We start from the raw sequence: 19,487 nt of genomic DNA on the forward strand, positions 1-19,487 counted from the left end.
TATAGTGGAAAGGAACTTAGAGACTAAGGAGTTCAAACCCTTTATTTTATACACACACACACACACACATATACATTTAAATATGTATATATGTGTGTTATGTAGCTTTAGATATTTCTTTTTTTTTCTTTTCTTTTTTTTAAAAGATTTTTGCAAGGCAAATAGGGTTAAATGACTTGCCCAAGGCCACACAGCTAGGTAATTATTAAGTGTCTGAGACTGGATATGAACCCAGGTACTCCTCACTCCAGGGCCAGTGTTCTATCCACTGTACCACCTAGCTGCCCCAGATATTTATTTATTTTTAACATTCATTTTAAAAACGTTGTGAGGGGGCGGCTAGGTGGCGTAGTGGCTAAAGCACCGGCCCTGGAGTCAGGAGTACCTGGGTTCAAATCCGGTCTCAGACACTTAATAATTACTTAGCTATGTGGCCTTGGGCAAGCTACTTAACCCTGTTTGCCTTACAAAAACCTAAAAACAAAACAAAACAAAAAAACATTGTGAGTTCTGAATTCTCTCTGAGTCCCTCCACCACCCATTGAGAAGGTAGACAAAATGATATCAATTATATATGTGAAATCATGTAGTTCATATTTCCAAATTAGCCATCCAACTCCCTTTTTTGCAGTTGAGGAAACTGAGGCAGACAAGTTAAATGATTTACCCAAGGTCATATAGCTAGTAAGAATTGGATTTGAACCCAAAACTTCCTGACTCTGTCCAGTGATCTGAAAGTATATACTGCTACATTAATATTAGCAATTATTCATAATATTCTCTAGTCATGGGTACCATGTTGCCCATTCTCTTACCTTTTTTAGCAGCGTCACCATTCCCACTGACCATGAAGCTGGGTAGGTCACAATTGCTGTCTTGAACATGTGAGCAATGTCATTAGTAGATGCACCAGAGCGAATCTGATATGGCCTCTGCAAAAATATAACAAATTATTTCTCTTTTGCTGGGGGAAAGAGAGAGAGAGAGAGAGAGAGAGAGAGAGAGAGAGAGAGAGAGAGAGAGAGAGAGAGAGAGAGAGAGAAGAAGGCAGAAAAACACTTCCCTTGGAAATTTTCCCAGGCCAGCATTCAATAACTAAGATGTTATTGTTCAGTTTCTCATGCCACCTGCACCCCATACCTCCCTGAATTGCTCCCCTCAAAAGAACTACAGAAAATCAGTACAGGGCCAGGCCTAGCTCAGCTGAAGTAAATATATGAACACTAAATTGTAAATACAACAGCAACAACAATATGTCCAATGAAATGAGGCAGCTCATAAAGCAAAGGGCCTGAAAGAAAAAGATCCACCACCAACAAAGAGCTACCTCCTAGCTGGGATATGGCCAGCATAGCTAAGTGCTTTTTTTTTTTAGGTTTTTTCAAGGCAATGGGATTAAATGGCTTGCCCAAGGCCACACAGCTAGGGAATTATTAAGTGTCTGAGACCGGATTTGAATCCAGGTACTCCTGACTCCAGGGCCGGTGCTTTATCCACTGTGCCACCTAGCCACCCCAGCTAAGTGCTTTCAAAACAGAGGAAGCAAGTCCATACAAGGAGAATTCAGATTGGCCATGAATTGCCTAGAGGCCCCTCCATTTTTCCAACCAGGCTGGAGGCCAAGGTAAAACAGATCAGAAGGGCAGCTAGGTGGCGTAGTGGATAAAGCACTGGCTTGAAGTAAGGCGTACCTGGGTTCAAATCCGGTCTCAGACACTTAATAATTGCCTAGCTGTGTGGCCTTGGGCAAGCCACTTAACACCATTTGCCTTGCAAAAACCTAAAAAAAACCCCAACAGATCAGGGATCTCAGGTGGGCTCCCCTTCCCCATTCTGTTAGGATAAAGTGGAATTTGGAACTTGGTTCTACTTCCATTGTGATAGTGGGGGCACTTTCCTTTCTGTGCCTCAGTTTCCTTTTCTATGAAATGAGGAGCTTGGTCCAAATGATCAATAATCTAAAATCCCTTTCCAATTCAAATCCCATTATGCTATGCATAGTGTTAAAAGAAAGTTAGCATAAGAAATTAGCATTTTTTGCTACTGTCCTGGGTCCCTGATTGGACAGATATCCTAGGGAAGACTATTTCTTGGGGTGAGACTCGAAAATGTGCTTGAAAATTTACATTTAAAAGGCTTTCCATTCCCCAATTGTAGGCTTTTTTTGGTGGAGTAAAGAAGAGATTTCATTTTATTTTACTTTGGAAAAATAAGTGAATTTTTACAAGTTCCATTTGAAGATAATTTCAAGCAGATATCACCGATTTAAGAGTTGGCATGATACAGTTAAAATATTTTAATCGGCTTCAGGCTACACTTGGGAGTGTTGTGGGCTCAGGTAAGTTTGAAACCTCAGGTCTGGATGATTCTAAACTTTTGTTTCTATGACTTCCTTCTTTCCTTCTTTTCTTCAGTTGTATCTGACTCTTGGTGACCAATGTGGTCACAAAGCATGCCAATACTGTTCATGGAGTTTTCTTAACAAAAATATTAGTGGTTTGTTATTTCCTTCACCAATAGATCAAGAGAGGTTAAGTAATTTGCCCAAGGTCACACAGTTTATAAGTGTATGAGACTATATTTGAACTCAAGTTTTCCTGATCCCAGGTCCAGTGCTCTATCCATTTAACTGCCCAGTTGCCTTCTTAAGTAAGAGTACCATGGTTTAATAGCTAGAATGATGAGTTAGCCCTTTAAACTATATGATCTCAAATAAGTTACAACTTTAGGGAAAATGCTCATACAGATCTATCTCTAAGACTTATAATTCTAAAGCTGAGAAGTTATAATATATACTGAAGTAAAAAAGTTTCCATGCAAATGAAATCACAGGTCAAAATTCCTTCATTCCAAAACAAACTAAACAAATAAATAGAAATCTCAATGGGATAGAAATGTTTATATGATCATAACTGGGTTATAGAACTGGAAGGACCAGCTAGATGGCACAGTAGATAAAGCACTGGCCTTGGAGTCAGGAGAACTAGAGTTCGAATTTAGCCTCAGACATTTAGCTGTGTGGCCTTGGGCAAGTCATTTAACCTGATTGCCTCACATCCAGTGCCATCTCTAATTGCCATGATTCATATTTGGCCACCGGACTCAGGGGGCTCTGGAGGAGAAAGTGAGTCTGGAGACAAATCACAGCTCTCCCTCAATTCCAGTTCATATGCTTGTCATAGCATCACCTCCCTGATATCATGGTCATCTTTGAGAATGAAAGACAAACATATAGAACTGGAAAGAAGCTTAGAGATCCTTTTTTTTTAAAAAAAAGTTTTTTTGATGTCTTTTGTTTTTAAACCATTGCATGTCTTCTTATTTTGCCCCCTCTCCCATTCCACTGAACCCTTCCTTGCAATGGAGATAAATATTTAAGCAAAATTAAATGACATAGGAACCAGTGTGATATTGTATATATATATATATACATACATACATATATATATATAGCACATTCCATAGTTATGGTTCCTACTTCCCACTGAGAGAAGGAAGTCATATTTCCCTATCAATTCCCTCTGGCTAAGGTTATTTATTACAGTTCATGTAAGATGAATGTCTTTTAAGTATTGTTATCATTTACATTATTATAGCCATTGGGTATACTATTCTTTTGGATCTGCTTTCTTCATTCCATATTGTCTCATACCTTTCCATTTTCATGACCCAAGATGAAGAGCCATTCCCCAATGTCATGAACAAGTAGTCGAGAGATTGAACAGTTTTCAGAAGAAGAAATGCAAATGATCAACAACTACATAAAAGATTATTAATATCAAGAAGAATGCAAATTAAAATAATGCTGTTTTACCTCATGCCCAACAAATTGTCAAGGATGATTATAAACAGAAATATTCAATGATGGAAGGACTGAGGAAAGTTAGGCATACCCTCATTTGACTGTGAGCTCCTTGGAATCAGGGACTATTTTTTACCTCTCTTTGCATTTTCTGCACTTAGCACAATGTCTGCTTAATAAATGTTTACTGACTGATTTTGTAGAGGTATACAGTTATGGGTGAGGTAAAATGTCTCTATTATTCTGTGTGGCTCCTTTATTGGTCAGTTTCGCAGAATTGATTTTTTTCCTCTTTATTTTGTTTTCTTTGTACTAAGAGATGATTCTTTTGAAGAAGAAAGGAAGGAAAGACATTTTTAGAAATCAAAACATGTAAAAATGAAAATACCATACATTTAAAAAAATTAAAATTGATTATAGTCAATATCTTCATCTCTTCACTATTCACTCCTCAATCACTTGCAACTGAGCTTCCTCCCTCTTTCCTGAAAATGTTCTCTTTAAGATCACTATTGTTGACCTAATTGCCACATCCAATGGTCTGATTTAGGTCCTTCTCTTTGATGTCTCTTCAGTTTTTGGCATTGCTGAACATTCGCTTCTGATGATTATTTTTCCCTCCCATAATTTCAAGTGTTGGGTGGTAGCAATTTTTTGTGTTAAATTGGGAGCAATTTAATTGGCTGTTGTTCTATGGCATTTCATAAACAAAAAAAAAAAAGAACTTTGAAGAGCACAAAATGAAAGGAATGTGGTTGGAAATCAGCCAAGTTTTGAGAAATTGATGGTTATTCCAGAGGTACCTTGGAGAGAAGAGGCCAGCAACATTAAGTGTAGAGAAGGCAGAATTTAACTACTCAGGATCACATTTGTCAACAGCTGTTATTAAACTAAGACTCAAGGCAGCATTTTCAAATTCATTACCTTTTTGAAACTTATGTTTCTATCTAAATAATAACTTATAAATGTCAAAGTGATTTTTTAACACTCTCTCTAAGAGATGTTGGTAATTGTTCAAAAATGGTTGGTATTTTGTTCTTTCTTGCCTGAGCATACTTTTCAAAACATCATTTTTTATGGCTTAGTTTCTGATTCATAGAACTGCAAAATCCTAGATCTTGAAGAAATCTTAAATGGTCATCAAGTTCAATTCCCTCCTTCACCTCTATGCAGGATTCTCTTCTAAAGGCATTCCTGACTCTGGGAACTCACTACTTCGCATAATTTCATTTTCAGACAGCTCTCATTATTTGAGTATTTTCTCAAGTTGGAGCTGAAATTTGCTTCTTTACAACTGGCTTCCTTAACTTACCATCCCCTACTGGTCCCAGTTCTGTATTCAGAATTAACAGGAAGTCTAAGTCTTCTTCCAGACAGTAGCCCTTCAACTATTTAAAGGGAACTACTGTGCTTCTATTGTCTTCTAGCAATTATCATAAGAAGCCTGGTAATATAATTTGTTTCCCTTCTTATTCAATTTTATTGATTTTTGATGGCTAAAGTAATTTTTTCCCCATTAGAATTTCAAATTCAATCACAATCATTTTTAATTACTTTAAGTGATCCAGAGAAGGAATCCTTAACCTTTTTGGTGGCAAAGACCACCCCCCCCCCCTCGGAAATATAATGAAAGCCTATAGACCCCTTCTCAGAATTATGTTTGAAAATATATAAAAAATACATAGAATTATATTGAAATACATTTATCAAAAGATCTTCTAAAATGAGTTCACTGACTCCAGGTTAAGAACTCCTGGATTAGAGTACCCTTTTCTCAAGGCTCAGCTAAGGCATAATTCTTTTTTTTTTTAGGTTTTTGCAAGGTAAATGGGGTTAAGTGGCTTGCCCAAGGCCACACAGCTAGGTAATTATTAACTGTCTGAGACCAGATTTGAACCCTGGTACTCCTGACTCCAGGGCCTGTGCTTTATCCACTGTGCCACATAGCCGCCCCTAAGGCATTCTTAATAGGGAGGTAATACAGAAAGAACTAAAGTTTATATATCAAGTGTGCTATATATAGTCAATTTAATTTAATGTCAAGTATATGTAATTTGAGATTATTTTTTTTACATTATAATACCTTTTTTCTTTTCTATTAGTGTATATAATCAATTAGCAAATATTAGAACTGAACATACCTTATAAAAATATTCAAAGATGCATTTGGAGACCTTTAATATAAAAATGTGTTTATAATCATTTTGTATAAATTTGTTCAAATTTGTTATCATAATTACTAGATTTATTTTTTAATTACTGCACAGGACTCCAATAAGTTGGCCAATGCAAACATGTTTTTAACTGTTTTCTGGTTTGCATAACAAACCTACCATAACAAAAACCTAATAAATAAATAATTGTTTATTGAGTTCATATAAGTCCAACATATAATTATTGAAAGACACCTCACAAGAGTACAACACTACTTGTAAATTCTGAAGAGCCAACAGACAAAGGTCATGGACTTGACCATTGAGATGGTTACCCTGAGATAATCTCCACCTGGTGGGGAGAAGTCATGAAATTGTCATCAAGTTGTCCCCAGAATCTTCACCACTTGGAAGAGGTAAGAACTGGTTTTAATGAAGCTAAAGCAGAAAAAAAAAAAAAATCCAAAGCCTGGGAACTATTTTCAAAAAATTGTTACACCACCAGAGAGGAGTTTATAACATGAGATGAACCCACTTAAATTTTTATAGCTGTTCTTTAATTAGGTTAAGATCCACTCTCCTCTTTTTTTCTATTTACTAAAATAATTCACACTAATTTATTTTCACCTGTCTAGTGTCTCAAATCCAACACTCAATTGCCCATGGTAACTACTCAGGTAGACTTCACAGTATTATCATACAAACAGAGGTCTGGGGTTAGATATCAAGTGTGACAACCAATTTAAGTGCTTGTCATGTGTACAGCACTGTGTTAAGTGCTAGGGATTAAAAAAGAGGTAAAAAAAAAATTCTTTGCCCTCAAGGAACTCACAATCAAATGGGGGGAGAAAATATGTCAACAACTATGCACACAGAATTTTTATACAGAGTATGTACAGAGAATCACATAGTTTTCAGATTTTGTAATTATTAAATTGTTGATCCTCTAAATAGATGATTTTTTACCCAAAAATTGATGCTTTACTAGAGGACCTGATTAGAGCAAAAGTCAAAATTAATTCGAAATAGAGAGAAGGGAAAAATGAGACAAAAATATTCCATGCACTTATAGCCCTCCCTTACCATGGACTCTGAAAAAATAATAAATATTAAAAACAAAGACATGGACTCTAATTGTTGCCAATTCTTAAGATCATTAATTCAGAGCTGGAAGGGGTCTTTGGGGTCATCTAGTTCAACCCCCTAATTTTACAAATGAAGAAACTAAGGTCCAGAGATGTTAAATAATTTTCCTAAGATTAAGCAGATGGTAAGTGGTAGAACTGGGATTGAAATACAGTGATCAATCAGTTAAAATAATAACCAAGGGGGAGGCTAGGTGGCATAGTGGATAAAGCACCGGCCCTGGAGTCAGGAGTACCTGGGTTCAAATCCAGTCTCAGACACTTAATAATTACCTAGCTGTGTGGCCTTGGGCAAGCCACTTAACACCATTTGCCTTGCAAAAACATAATAATAATGATGATGATAATAATAATAACAATAATAATAATAACCAAAATAAGAAGACAAAAAAATTCCCTGGAAACTACCTTTGCTCCTATGATAATTCCTTTTAGCTGAGGAGACCTGGTAGCAAAAAAACTATAAAATGATTTATAATATAAACTCATAGTCAAAACATTACAGAGGAGGCCAATGGAAAATTATAAACAATGTTGCTGGGCAAAAGACTAAGAAACAGTAAAAAAAAAATGTCTACAAAAAGTTTGGCATGAGATCCAACCAAGTGAAATCAAATGAAGAGCAGTCATTGATGAAACTGTAAGAGGGAAAATAAATCCACATGAAATGAAACAGACTTTCCAGTATTTTTGTAATAATCTTTTCTCATCCTAGATCACAGAGATACCACCACATTTGTATTATTAATGCATCTGAATCCAATGATTATTTTAAAAAGTAGAAATGACACTCAAGGTGATGTGGCTAGAAAGCAGTTTACCTGATTTTAGGGGACAGGAGGCTCAACTGGGCAGCTAGGTGTTCTGTGGATAGAGTGGAGTCAGGCAGACCTGAGTTCAAATCAGGTGTCAGGTCTCCCTGACTCTACTCTATCCACAGTTTGGACAAATCACTTAACCCTAATCCTATTTACCTCAGTTTCCTCATTTGTAAAATAAGCTGGAGAAGGAAATGACAAACCACTCCAATTTCTTTACCACAAACTCCCAAATGGAGTCATGAAGAGTCAGGCATGACTGAAATAATTAACAACAGTGAAATTTCAAAATGGGTCAATAGTATTCAAGAGTGAAAAAAATCTTAGGCTCTATTAAGAAAGATGTAATTATGGTTTTATCTATTTTTCCTTAGTCCTAATTGCTCATATACAAAATGACTAATTGAAAATCTGTTAATAACAATCTACATGTATAACTTTTACCAGAATGTTCACCACTGAGGGGAGGGGGGTGGGGTGGGAAGGGAAAGTGGTAGAAAATTGTGTACCTTATAAATATGCAAGTGGATGAATGTAGAAAAAATTTTATAATATGTAAGTGGAAAAATAAAATAAAATATAAAATATGGAAAAAGGGATGCTAAAGTAAAAAAAGAAAGAAAGAAAGAAAGAAAGAAAGAAAGAAAGAAAGAAAGAAAGAAAGAAATATGTAATTACCAGGACAATGGAGATGATAGGCTTGTTGTTCTTTGCCCTGGTAAGAAGAATTGTGTCCATTTCTAGGAAGCATATTTTAGAAAGAGCACTGATAAGCAGGAGCTCATTCAGAGGAGGGGCCTTAATATCATGGTGGTCCATGTGGATCAGAGAAATGAGAATTACTATAAAATATATATTTGGGCCCTTTTTATTAAAAGGGCTTTTCCATTTTACTCCCTATTCCTTGGATTGAGTCTGAATTCTTTTATCTCTGCTATATACTATAGTATCCAGGAATTTAATCCCTGTTCCTCAATTTTGCTATTTCCTACCCAGAATTTCACTCTCCTGACTCTCGTTCCCCACTCCATCCAATTTCATTTCTTAGGATACCACAGAATTTTCAAAATGAGATGCCCTAAACTACACTAAGGACTTTCGATCAGTGTTTCTCAGCTGATGTCTTCCAATCACCAGGGATCACAATACCAGAGGTCTTCTCATTCGTCTGCCTGCTTTCTTTCTTGTTGGATATTCCTCTCTACTTTCCTCTTTGTATCCCCTATGGCAATGTTCATGAAGAGGAGTGCTAGAAAATGTTCAGAAGCTCTCCCCTAAATGAAATGAATTATCAGTGGAAAATCAATAGTCACTTTAATATGTTAAAAAAAAAAGAAAGAAAAAGAAGACTCTTTCCATTAGTGCAAAAAAAAAAATTGTTTTCAGAGACAACACTCTTTTGCCCCTGAACCCAAGACTTCAGAATCAAGGAAAGAATTCAACATGATGAGGCATGAATGGTGTTGCATTAATAATTCACACCTGCAATAGTGGGGAGTTTCTCGACTAGGCTGTCATGTTGTGATTGCGAAATGACTTTCTTCAAACATACAAATATATTTACATGAGTTACTTAATGAATAGTACTGCAGTCACCACTTGGGAGATTTCTATTATTCAAATGGCTCCTCCAATTTCTGCGGCTTAATAACCAACATTCTGAATCCCATGCTGAATGACAGGGAATTCATCTGCCCTGAAATCACACAGATTCTTACCAGCTCCTCATTGGGGTACAGGACTTACTTATATTTGGCTGTCAATTCAAAAGAGGGATGTAGAGGAGGCAGAGCTTGAGGATACACTGAATTGTTGCAGGTGGACCATGTTTTTTTTTTCCTTGTAAAAATACAGTATATTGTGTCATGAAACGAGCTGAAGTACAATTTTATCTTACCCGGCCTTTGAGCAGCTCATAAGCAGTCACTCCCAGGGACCACCAGTCAACAGCAAAGGAGTATCCCATTTGTCTTCTTGAGGTGAACATCTCAGGGGCTGGAAGATACAGAAAAATGGGGCTAATGATTTCTTCCAGGTCCCTGATAAAATGAGTGTGTGTGTGTGTGTGTGTGTGTGTGTGTGTGTGTGTGTGTGTGTCTTAGAAAACAAATGTCTTGAGATATAAGCAGAATTCTGTCCTTCTATTCAGAAGTATCATCATTTCCTGTTGCCCAAATTTCTTTTTATGCTTTTTTCCCCTCAAAGAAAAGGCCTTTGTGTTGAAGTAGGCTGGCATCATCCCCAACTTCAATGTCTGGGAGCTGCCAAGACACTCAGATTACCCTCTTCTCATACGTCCCTGATTTTATTGCTCTGTTAATGCAGATTGTGATACAGTCTTCATAAATTCCAGGGGCTAAAAAAAAAAAAAAACTTAAAAAAAAGACAACCCAAAACATCACTGGGCAGGATCCTAGAAAAATTTCTAAGTTGGTAGGACAAGTCAGAACTTGTGCTCCACTGCCATAGCCTTTGATACGCTGCTGCAGCACTACAGGACTTTAGAGGAAGAATAATAGGAAAAGTGGCTCACCTGGAGACAACACTTTAAAGTTTACAAAGAGCTTTCTTTGAAACAATATTGTAGGTTAGAAAGTCAAATATCTTTGCCTCCACCCTAGAGAGACGATAGTGGCTTTCTAAGGGCCTGGCATTTCCCCATGGGACAGAAGATAGTTAAGAACAAGAAATCAGTCCTAGATATGGGTGTATTCATTAATGCTTAAATTTGTACAGGCAAACTAAGCCTTTTAGGACTACTGTATTTTCCCTTCATGTCTTGAAGACCATGGCATCAGGGAGGTGATGCCATAACAAGCACATGAAGTGGGTTTGAGTGAGGGGGAGCTGTGTTAAGTCACCAGCCACACTTTCTCCTCCACAGTCATCTGGGTCTAGTGGCCAGATATGAATCACGATGACTGAGATTGTTCTGGATGCTAGGCAGTCAGGGTAAAGTGATCTGCCCAAGGTCACACAGCTAGTAAGAATCAAGTGTCTAGGGTTGGCTAGGGGGCACAGTGGATAGAGCACTGGTCCTTGACTCAGGAGTACCTGAGTTCAAATCCGACCTCAGACAATTAATAATGACCTAGCTGTGTAGCCTTGGGCAAAAGCCACTTAATCCCATTGCCTTGCAAAAACTAAATAAACAAACAAACAAACAAACAAAAAGAGTCCAGTGTCTGAGACCAGATTTGAATTCCTATTCTCCTGGAATCCTTCTGACTCCAAGGGCAGTTCTCTATCCACTGCACTACCTAGCTGTCCTAGGACTAGTTGGATCATATAACAGCTATTAGGAACTATAAGTGACTGATTTTTAAAATTTTTAATTTAAGAAGTAAATAATTTCTTTAACATACTATAATAAAAAAAGGGATTGCAAATGAAACTGCAAATCTACTATGTGCAACTTGCTATTCCTTTCAAATATCCATTATTATGTGAATTTTTTTCCTACTTCCCCCCTTAGAGATGTCTACCTTAGAAACAAATATGTGTGTATGTATATAAATACACATGTGTGTGTGAAATTATTCTATAAATACTTCTATTTATCATGTCTTTCTCTGGATGCAAAAGTATCTTTCTTTATATGTCCTTTATAGTTAACTTGGATATTTATAATAGACAATTTGCTAAAAGTCATTCGTAAAACAATATTACTGTTATACGGTAACAGTAATGTTCATTGTAAGAGATTGATTTTCATAAATGCTCTTCATTAAATGTTTGTAGCTATTTGTTCAGAATTTTAATTTCCAGAGAAATTTTTCTTTTCTAAAGTTTACAAAGTACTTTATTTTGGTTCAGTATTTCACTTAATTCCCCAGCAATGCTGCCACATAGATACTTTTATGACCCTCATATTACAAGTAGTCTTTGGAGACATTGTACTAGACAGCTTCTAAAAACTGTTACTTTCACATGATAAAGGGTACCAGGGTCCACTACAGAATGTCTATTGATGGACTTATCCAAACCCTGATTTAAATTACAAAAATAAAAATGCAAAACAAAAACTACAATGCCTTCCACTAAGGTCAAGATTTTTTTAAATTCCTTATCTGGTCTCAAAAGAAGCTTGTAAATAAGATGGATAAAATGGGGCTAATGAAGAATTTCTCTTGGAAAGAAAGCACCTAGTACCTTGGCCTACCCAACCTCCCCCCCACCTTCTCATTGGTGATTCTATTGATTTAGGGCTCTAAACTAGAGGAAAAACACCTTCTACTAATGCAGATCAACCATTGTTCTTTATTGACCTCAGGCATTGAGTAATTTTCCAAGTATCACAAAGCTATGAAGTTATGGGAAAGATTTGAACCTTGGTTTGATTTAGAGACCAGCTCTTTGTCCACACTGTCATAAGTAACCCAAGCAAAAAAAAAGATGTTGAAAGAGCATACTCTCTTTCAGGAAATATGGATGTGGTACTGGGATTATGTTTTCTCTAAAGTATTATCTATTCCTTCTCTACTTTCAGCCCTATAGGAAAAAGACAAAAAGCATCATATTTTTTGCAAAAGTTAGTCAGATATTGCTTAAACTAAGCAACAACAACAAAAAAAATTGACTCTCTTCAACTTTCTCACCATGGAAACCAGACCCAGACCTTAGAATGATGAAAACCTTAGAGACACATGTCATTCCTGAAAATGACAGCTTAAAGTGTAGCAAATGGACTTACCAGTCCTCTTTATTCCTCTTTTATTATTATTGAGTACTAGAGTCTAGGATAGAAAAGGGCTGAATTACAGGCATTCACTTGTTTCAATCATGACAAAGAAGGGATTTATTTCATCCCCTGGTATTTGGAAACTGTGATTTGCTGGGTTTTGAAGTTCCATAAAATGAGGCTTATTTTTCTCCATCTGTAAAATTTTCTATCTGCTTTGGGGAATGGGGTCCTTTTGTTAGCTCTCTCTCTCTCTCTCTCTCTCTCTCTCTCTCTCTCTCTCTCTCTCTCTCTGTCTTTGTCTCTTCTCTTTTTCTATTTCCCTCTCTTGTTCACTCTCTCCTCCCCCTTCTCTCTGTCTCTGTCTCTCTGACAGACCGTCTCTCCAATTCTCTCTCTGTCTCTGTCTCTCTCTCTGTCTCTCTGTCTCTCTGTCTCTGTCTCTGTCTCTGTCTCTGTCTCTCTCTCTCTCTCTCTCTCTCTCTCTCCACCCAACCAGGTAAGTAATGAAGTGAATGAAATACTAAAGGGAATGGATGAAATCTCACTAGGTAAATATGCTTCTTAAGTTGACATTAATATCTTTTCCCATGTCTGCCTGTGCTGTCCACTCCTCTTTGCTTCTCATCCAGGCAGAGCTTCTGCCCCCTTTCCCAGTCCCCAGCTTCCTGCTGTTGTTGTTAAGTTGTATCTAATTTTTCATGACCCTCTTTGTGGTTTTCTTGGCAAAGATACTAGATTTGTGATTTCTTTCTCAAGCTCATTTTAGAGATGAGGAAACCGAGGTAAACAGTGTTAAGTGACTTGTCCAGGGTTATACATCTGTTAAGGTTGAATTTGAACTGAGGCCTTCCTGATTCCAGGCCCAGAGCTCTATCCATCACAGCACCTAGCTATCCACCTACAGTTTTATCCAGGGTATATTATTTATCTCTGCATTATTTTTGCAATTGGTAGAGGTGAGTTGCTCAGAGATCCTCCAAAAAACTGTAACAATGATACTAGGGAGATTCCAGGCTGGACATAGGGAGGGCTTTTCATACATGCAAAATGACAAAATCAAGAGAAGAACAAAGCCCTTGATACTGGAATCCAAAAGAAAGGGTCATAGGAGATGTCCCCAAGAGTAAGAACTTGCTTTGCCTAAGACTGGTTCTGGTGAAGATAAGCCAACCACAAGAGTAGGATGTTTTTGTTTCATTCTTTCAGTATCTATTAATTTTATTTATTATCCCTTTGCCAACATAGTTCATAGCCCAGCTGGCAGCAAGGTAGAAGGTAGTTAGAGCACCAGCCCTGGAGACAGGAGGACCTTAGTTCAAATCCAGCTCTAAGTCTATGATCCTATGTGGATACTGTAAGGTGCTTAAGCTGAATAGAATTACTTCTGTTAACCACTTTCATTTCTTATAACGTGATGCAACAGATCAAACACTGGTATTTGAATCAGAAAGACTTGTTAGACTCCTATCTCAGATACTTATTTACTTTGGGACTCTAGGAAAGCCACTTGCTCTCACTCAACCTCAGTTTCCTCATGTAAAATAAGAACACTAATAGTATATTCCTCATAAGGTTGTTATGAGGATCTTATTTGAGGTTTAAGTGAATCTAGGCAAACCTTAAAGTTCTTATATAAATGGGAACTTATGTTATTTCATTTTCATTTTTCTTTTCCATGAAGTTCACAAAGAATTGGTCCTTGGAAAAGTCAAAATGCTATTATTATTCTTTTGTAAATTTAACATTGTATAGGCTATTGTACAGGTAGATAAAGTAATTGCTTTTTATAGCTGAACAAAAGTACTAGTAAGTAAAGTCATCCTCTGCAGTCTCATAGAAAGCATCTTCAGGATGTCTCTAGCAATAGAAAAGACCATCAGGTACTTCATTCTGTTTCCACATGGCTTTAATTTATTTTACTAGGTCACTGTAATTTGAAAGCTTTTAACACCACGAAGCTTGGAGATTATGAATATTCAATATGGTAACATTTATTAGAAATAGAGTTCTTTGATGCTGAGTGAAGCAACAGAACCAGGAGAGCACTAAACATATTAACAGCAAAATTGTATAATGATCAGCTATGATGGATGTAGTTCTTCTCAGCAATTCAGTGATCAAGGACAATTCTCAAAGATGTATGATAGAAAATGCTATCCATAGTTAGAGGGAAAAAACTATGGAATCTGAATGTATACCAAAGCATACTATTTTCACTTTTAAAAACTCATTTTATGCTTTTTTCTCATTTTTTTCTCTTTAATTCTGAGTCTTCTTTCACAATGCGACTAATATGGAAATATTCTAAACATGATTATACATATATAACATGTATATAAGATTATTTGCTGTCATGGAAAGCAGGGAAGTAAGGAGGGGAGGTAGAAAATAAGAACTTAAAAGTTTGCAAAAAGACGAAAGTTATTCATAGCAGCCCTGTTTGTGGTGGCAAAGAATTGGAAATCAAGTAAATGTCCTTCAATTGGGGAATGGCTTAGCAAACTGTGGTATATGTATGTCATGGAACACTATTGTTCTATTAGAAACCAGGAGGGATGGTAATTCAGGGAAGCCTGGAGGGATTTGCATGAACTGATGCTGAGTGAGATGAGCAGAACCAGAAAAACACTGTACACCCTAATAGCAACATGGGGGTGATGATCAACTTTGATGGACTTGCTCATTCCATGTGCAACAATCAGGGACAATTTGGGACTGTCTGCAATGGAGAATACCATCTGTATCCAAAGAAAGAACTGTGGAGTTTGAACAAAGACCAAGGACTAATAACTTTAATTTAGAAAACAAAAAAACTGATATCTTCTGAGCTTGCTATCTCTTATACTTTATGTTTCTTCCTTAAGGATATGATTTTTCTCTCATTACATTCAATTTGGATCAATGTATACCATGGAAACAATGTAAAGATAGGCAATTGCCTTCTGTGGGGGGTGGGGGGAAGGAAGTAAGATTAGGGGAAAAATTGTAAAACTCAAAATAAATAAAATCTTTAAAATTAAAAAAAAACAAAAGTAAAAAAAGATGAATATTAAAACTATCATTGCATATAATTGAAAAACAAAATTAAAAAAAGAAAATGGTTTTTGAGTTTTTATGGGTTCCTATTATGCTTAGATAATGATAATGACAATGGTAGCTTTTTTTCTTCTTCATTGTCCTCATTATTAGAGGCAGCAAATCATGGGAGATATGAGAGATCTGATCCTGGGAGCATTAAGTCCTAGATTCCAGTCCTCCATTATTAACTGTGTGGTCCTATATAAATTACTTAACCTTTAAGACTATAATTGCAGAACAATTGCTATTCTGAAAGAGCAGAGGGAGTTTAAGTTAAAAAAAAACAATCTTACCAGACATACCCCAAAATAATTGCTTATCTTTATAAAACAGTCTAAAGACACCATCCAGTACCAGCTGACTGCTGGTGCTCTGGGGTTGGACAATCACAGGTCCTGCTGCTATTTAGTAGCCTATCATTTAATTGAACAAATAATCTTTTGGCTGCTATGAGTTTCTTTGTCAAGGTCTAAACACCGCTTCTATGACTGACAATCAGATTCACAGAGGAGGAAAAAAAGAGAATGTTGAAACTGTAGAACAGAGGTTACAGTTCCTCGGGGGAAGCAGGAGTACACTTGCAAATCATTCCTGGCTGGTGCCAACAAAAATACTCATGATTTGCATAAACTGAGACTGGACTTCATTAGAAGACACCCATGTGATTTCCACACAAGTGGCTTTCTTGGCATCTCCTGGTGCACTGGGAATGTCCACTGGAAAGTTATACTAGTGTTCCTCAAGATTCTTCAGATGATCTCTGTAAACCAAAATGACAGGACTCAGAGATCCCTGGCAGACCAGGCTATTTTCATTAGGGTGGTCAGCACCAAACCACCCCTCAGCTTTTACCACTGACCCTGGGCCTACAAGTCCCAACTTTTTGTTCTCTCCATCAATTACTGCCAGGATTTTTTGCATTGCAAATATCTGGCTCCATGTACCTGCCAAGATAATAAAAATAATAGTCATAAGAATGGCTGGAATTTATGCAAAACTTTGTCATTTATAAAGTATGTTTTACAGACATTAGCTCATTTGAAGCTAGTCTTTTCCTGTTTATTAGCCCTTTGGGGATTTTAGCTTTTTTTTTAAATCAAAGGATTAGTATCATAGTTATAATATCCAATGTTTATAAAGCACTTTAAGATTTAAATAAAGTTTTACATATATATTATTTATTTGCTTCTCCTGAAAACTCTGTGAGTTAGCTACTGCAAGTATTATTATATCTATATTTTATGTAGGGGAAGCTGAGTCTCAGAGAGGTTAAGAATTTGTTCATTTTTCCAGAGATAATAATTCTGACTCCAGAGAGACAGATTTCAATCCCCAAGTCTCTCCTGACTCCAGGGCTGCATTGTTTCCACTATACAACATTCAATCAAGGACATTTAAAGTTTTCCTATTAACTATTATACAGTAATCCAAGAAACATAATATGACTATTTTAATAAGGAAGGGGAGGAAGGAAAAAAAGATTTTTTAAAAGGTGAATTTGTCCTGCTGGCATTTAAAGCACTTTATAAGTTGGCTCTAACCTTGCTGCCTTCTCAGCCTTGTACATTATATGCCTTTACAAACTCTACAAACCAGGCAAACTGGGTTATCCGCTATTCCACACACCTATCACTCCACTTCTATGCCTTTGCATTGGCTGTACCCCATGTTTATTCAGCATTTCCTCTTTCCCTTTAACTCTTAGAATCTCTAATTTCCTTCAAAGTTCAGCTCAAGTGTCATATTCTCTAAGCAACTTGTCCTGATGAATTCATACAGGTGCTTGTGTTTTCTCCCCAAACATTATTTTGTATCAATTTGCCTATATTTAAACATTGTTTCTTCCAATGGAATCTAAGTTGTGCAAGACACTGACCATAACTCTGAGCATACAATAAATCCTTAATAAATAAATGCTTATGAATTGAGAATATGCCTGATCCAATTATAGGGTGTTTCCTTATACTTTAAGAAGGTAACAACATGTGAAAGAAGAAAACCTAACAGTACCAGTTTTCTAACAATATCTCCAAAAAGCTATTATGAAAACATTCTGGTACTGACTAAGAAATAGAGTGATGGATCAATAGAACAGATTAGGAATACAATAACCTGTGGTAAATGACCATAGTAATCTAGGGTCTGATAAAACCAAAGATACAGGCTTTTTCACAAAAAATTGCTGGGAAAACTAGAAATCAGTTTGGCAGAAACTAGGCATGGACCAACATTTTACACCACATATCAGGATAAGATCAAAATGGATGAATAATTTAGACATAAAGAGGGATACTAGAAGTTAACTGGGAGAGCACCCAAAATTTTACCTGTCAGTTCTATGGATTAGGGAAGAGTTTATGACCAAAGAGAGAGAGGATCATGGGATGTAAAATGGATAATTTTGATCATTTAAAATTTTTAAGAATCTGCCCAACCAAAACTAATGTAGCCAAACTTGGAAAGAAAACAGGAAACTGAGAAAATTTTTACAGCAAATTTCTGATAAAGGCATCATTTCTTCTTTTTAAATTTATATTTATTTTATTTTTGTACAAATGATTTTTATACATTATTAAAATACCCTTGTTTAAGAGTAAACATAATACCCCCAAAAATAGACCCTCATAAGCAATAAAGAGGAAAAAATTAAAAATAAAATAAAAAAAATAATAATAATAGGGGCAGCTAAGTGGCACATTGGATGGGGCACTGGTCCTGGAGTCAGGAGCACCGAAGCCCAAATCTGGCCCCAGACACCCAACGATCACCCAGCTGTGCGACCGCAGGCAAGCCACCCAACTCCATCTACCCTGAAAACCCCTCCCCCCAAAATAATAATAATAATAATAATAATAATAATAATAATAATAATAATAATAAAATGTGCTTCAGTCTGTGTTCCAACACCACCAGCTCTGTTGCGGATGGATCACATTCTTTAGGATAAGTCCATCACAAAAGCTTATTTCCATAATTTTCCTCTGTTGCCATTGCTGATTGCAACTCCCTCTATTCATACTTCCCCACTACCATACACTATATTTTCTCTCTCCTTTCACTCTGTCCCTCTTCTTAAATGTGCTATAGGGTAGCTGAGTGGCACAGCAGACTAATCACCGGCCCTGGGGCCAAGAGGCCCCGAACTTACCTACCACCCCTAAGGCTCAGCAACCACTTGGCCCCGTGGTCCCAGACAGGCCATCCAATCCCAACCCCTTGCAAGAAGTAAAAAAGAAAATGTGTTATATCTGACCACTCTCCCGCGTGATCCACCCTCTCCTCCATCACTCACCACCCCCCCACCCCCCATCCCTCTTCTCTCCTTCTTATTCTAGATGTCTATACCCCATTGAGTATATATGCTGTTTCCTCTCTGAGCCACCTCTGATGAGAGCGAAGGTTCCCTCATTCCCCCTCGCTAAAGGCATCATTTCTTAAATGTATAGGGAATGAACCCAAATTTATAAAAATGAAATCCAATTGAAGAATGGTTAAAGGACTTCTTTCAGAAGAAGAAATCAAAGTTATCAATAATTAAATTAAAAAAGAGTTAAATTGCTACTGATTAAGAAAATGAAAATTAAATCAACTCTGAGATACCATCTCACCTCATATCTATCACAATGGCTCACATGACAGAAAGGGAAAATGATAAATGCTAGAGGGATGTAGAAAATATGTAATACTAAATGCATTGTTGTAGGAATTTTGAACTAGTTTATTCATTTTGGAGAACAATTTGGAATATGCTCAAATAATTATGAAATGTGCATACCTTTGACTTCACAATACCACTCCTAGGTCTGT

The 19,487-nt window shown here is 36.7% G+C and overlaps 1 protein-coding gene across 1 annotated transcript in view; it reads right to left on the reverse strand.

Annotated features, from left to right (window-relative positions):
- Positions 1-19,487, reverse strand: part of LOC141506160 (serine/threonine-protein kinase 32A-like) — a 105,664-nt gene that overhangs the window by 22,369 nt on the left and 63,808 nt on the right. Inside the window, 2 exon segments of the mRNA XM_074212670.1 lie at positions 816-932; positions 9,816-9,913. Coding sequence (XP_074068771.1) covers positions 816-932; positions 9,816-9,913 — 215 coding nt within the window.

The sequence above is a fragment of the Macrotis lagotis genome, chromosome 1 (genome assembly GCF_037893015.1).
Source record: "Macrotis lagotis isolate mMagLag1 chromosome 1, bilby.v1.9.chrom.fasta, whole genome shotgun sequence".
NCBI classification, from domain to species: domain Eukaryota; kingdom Metazoa; phylum Chordata; class Mammalia; order Peramelemorphia; family Peramelidae; genus Macrotis; species Macrotis lagotis.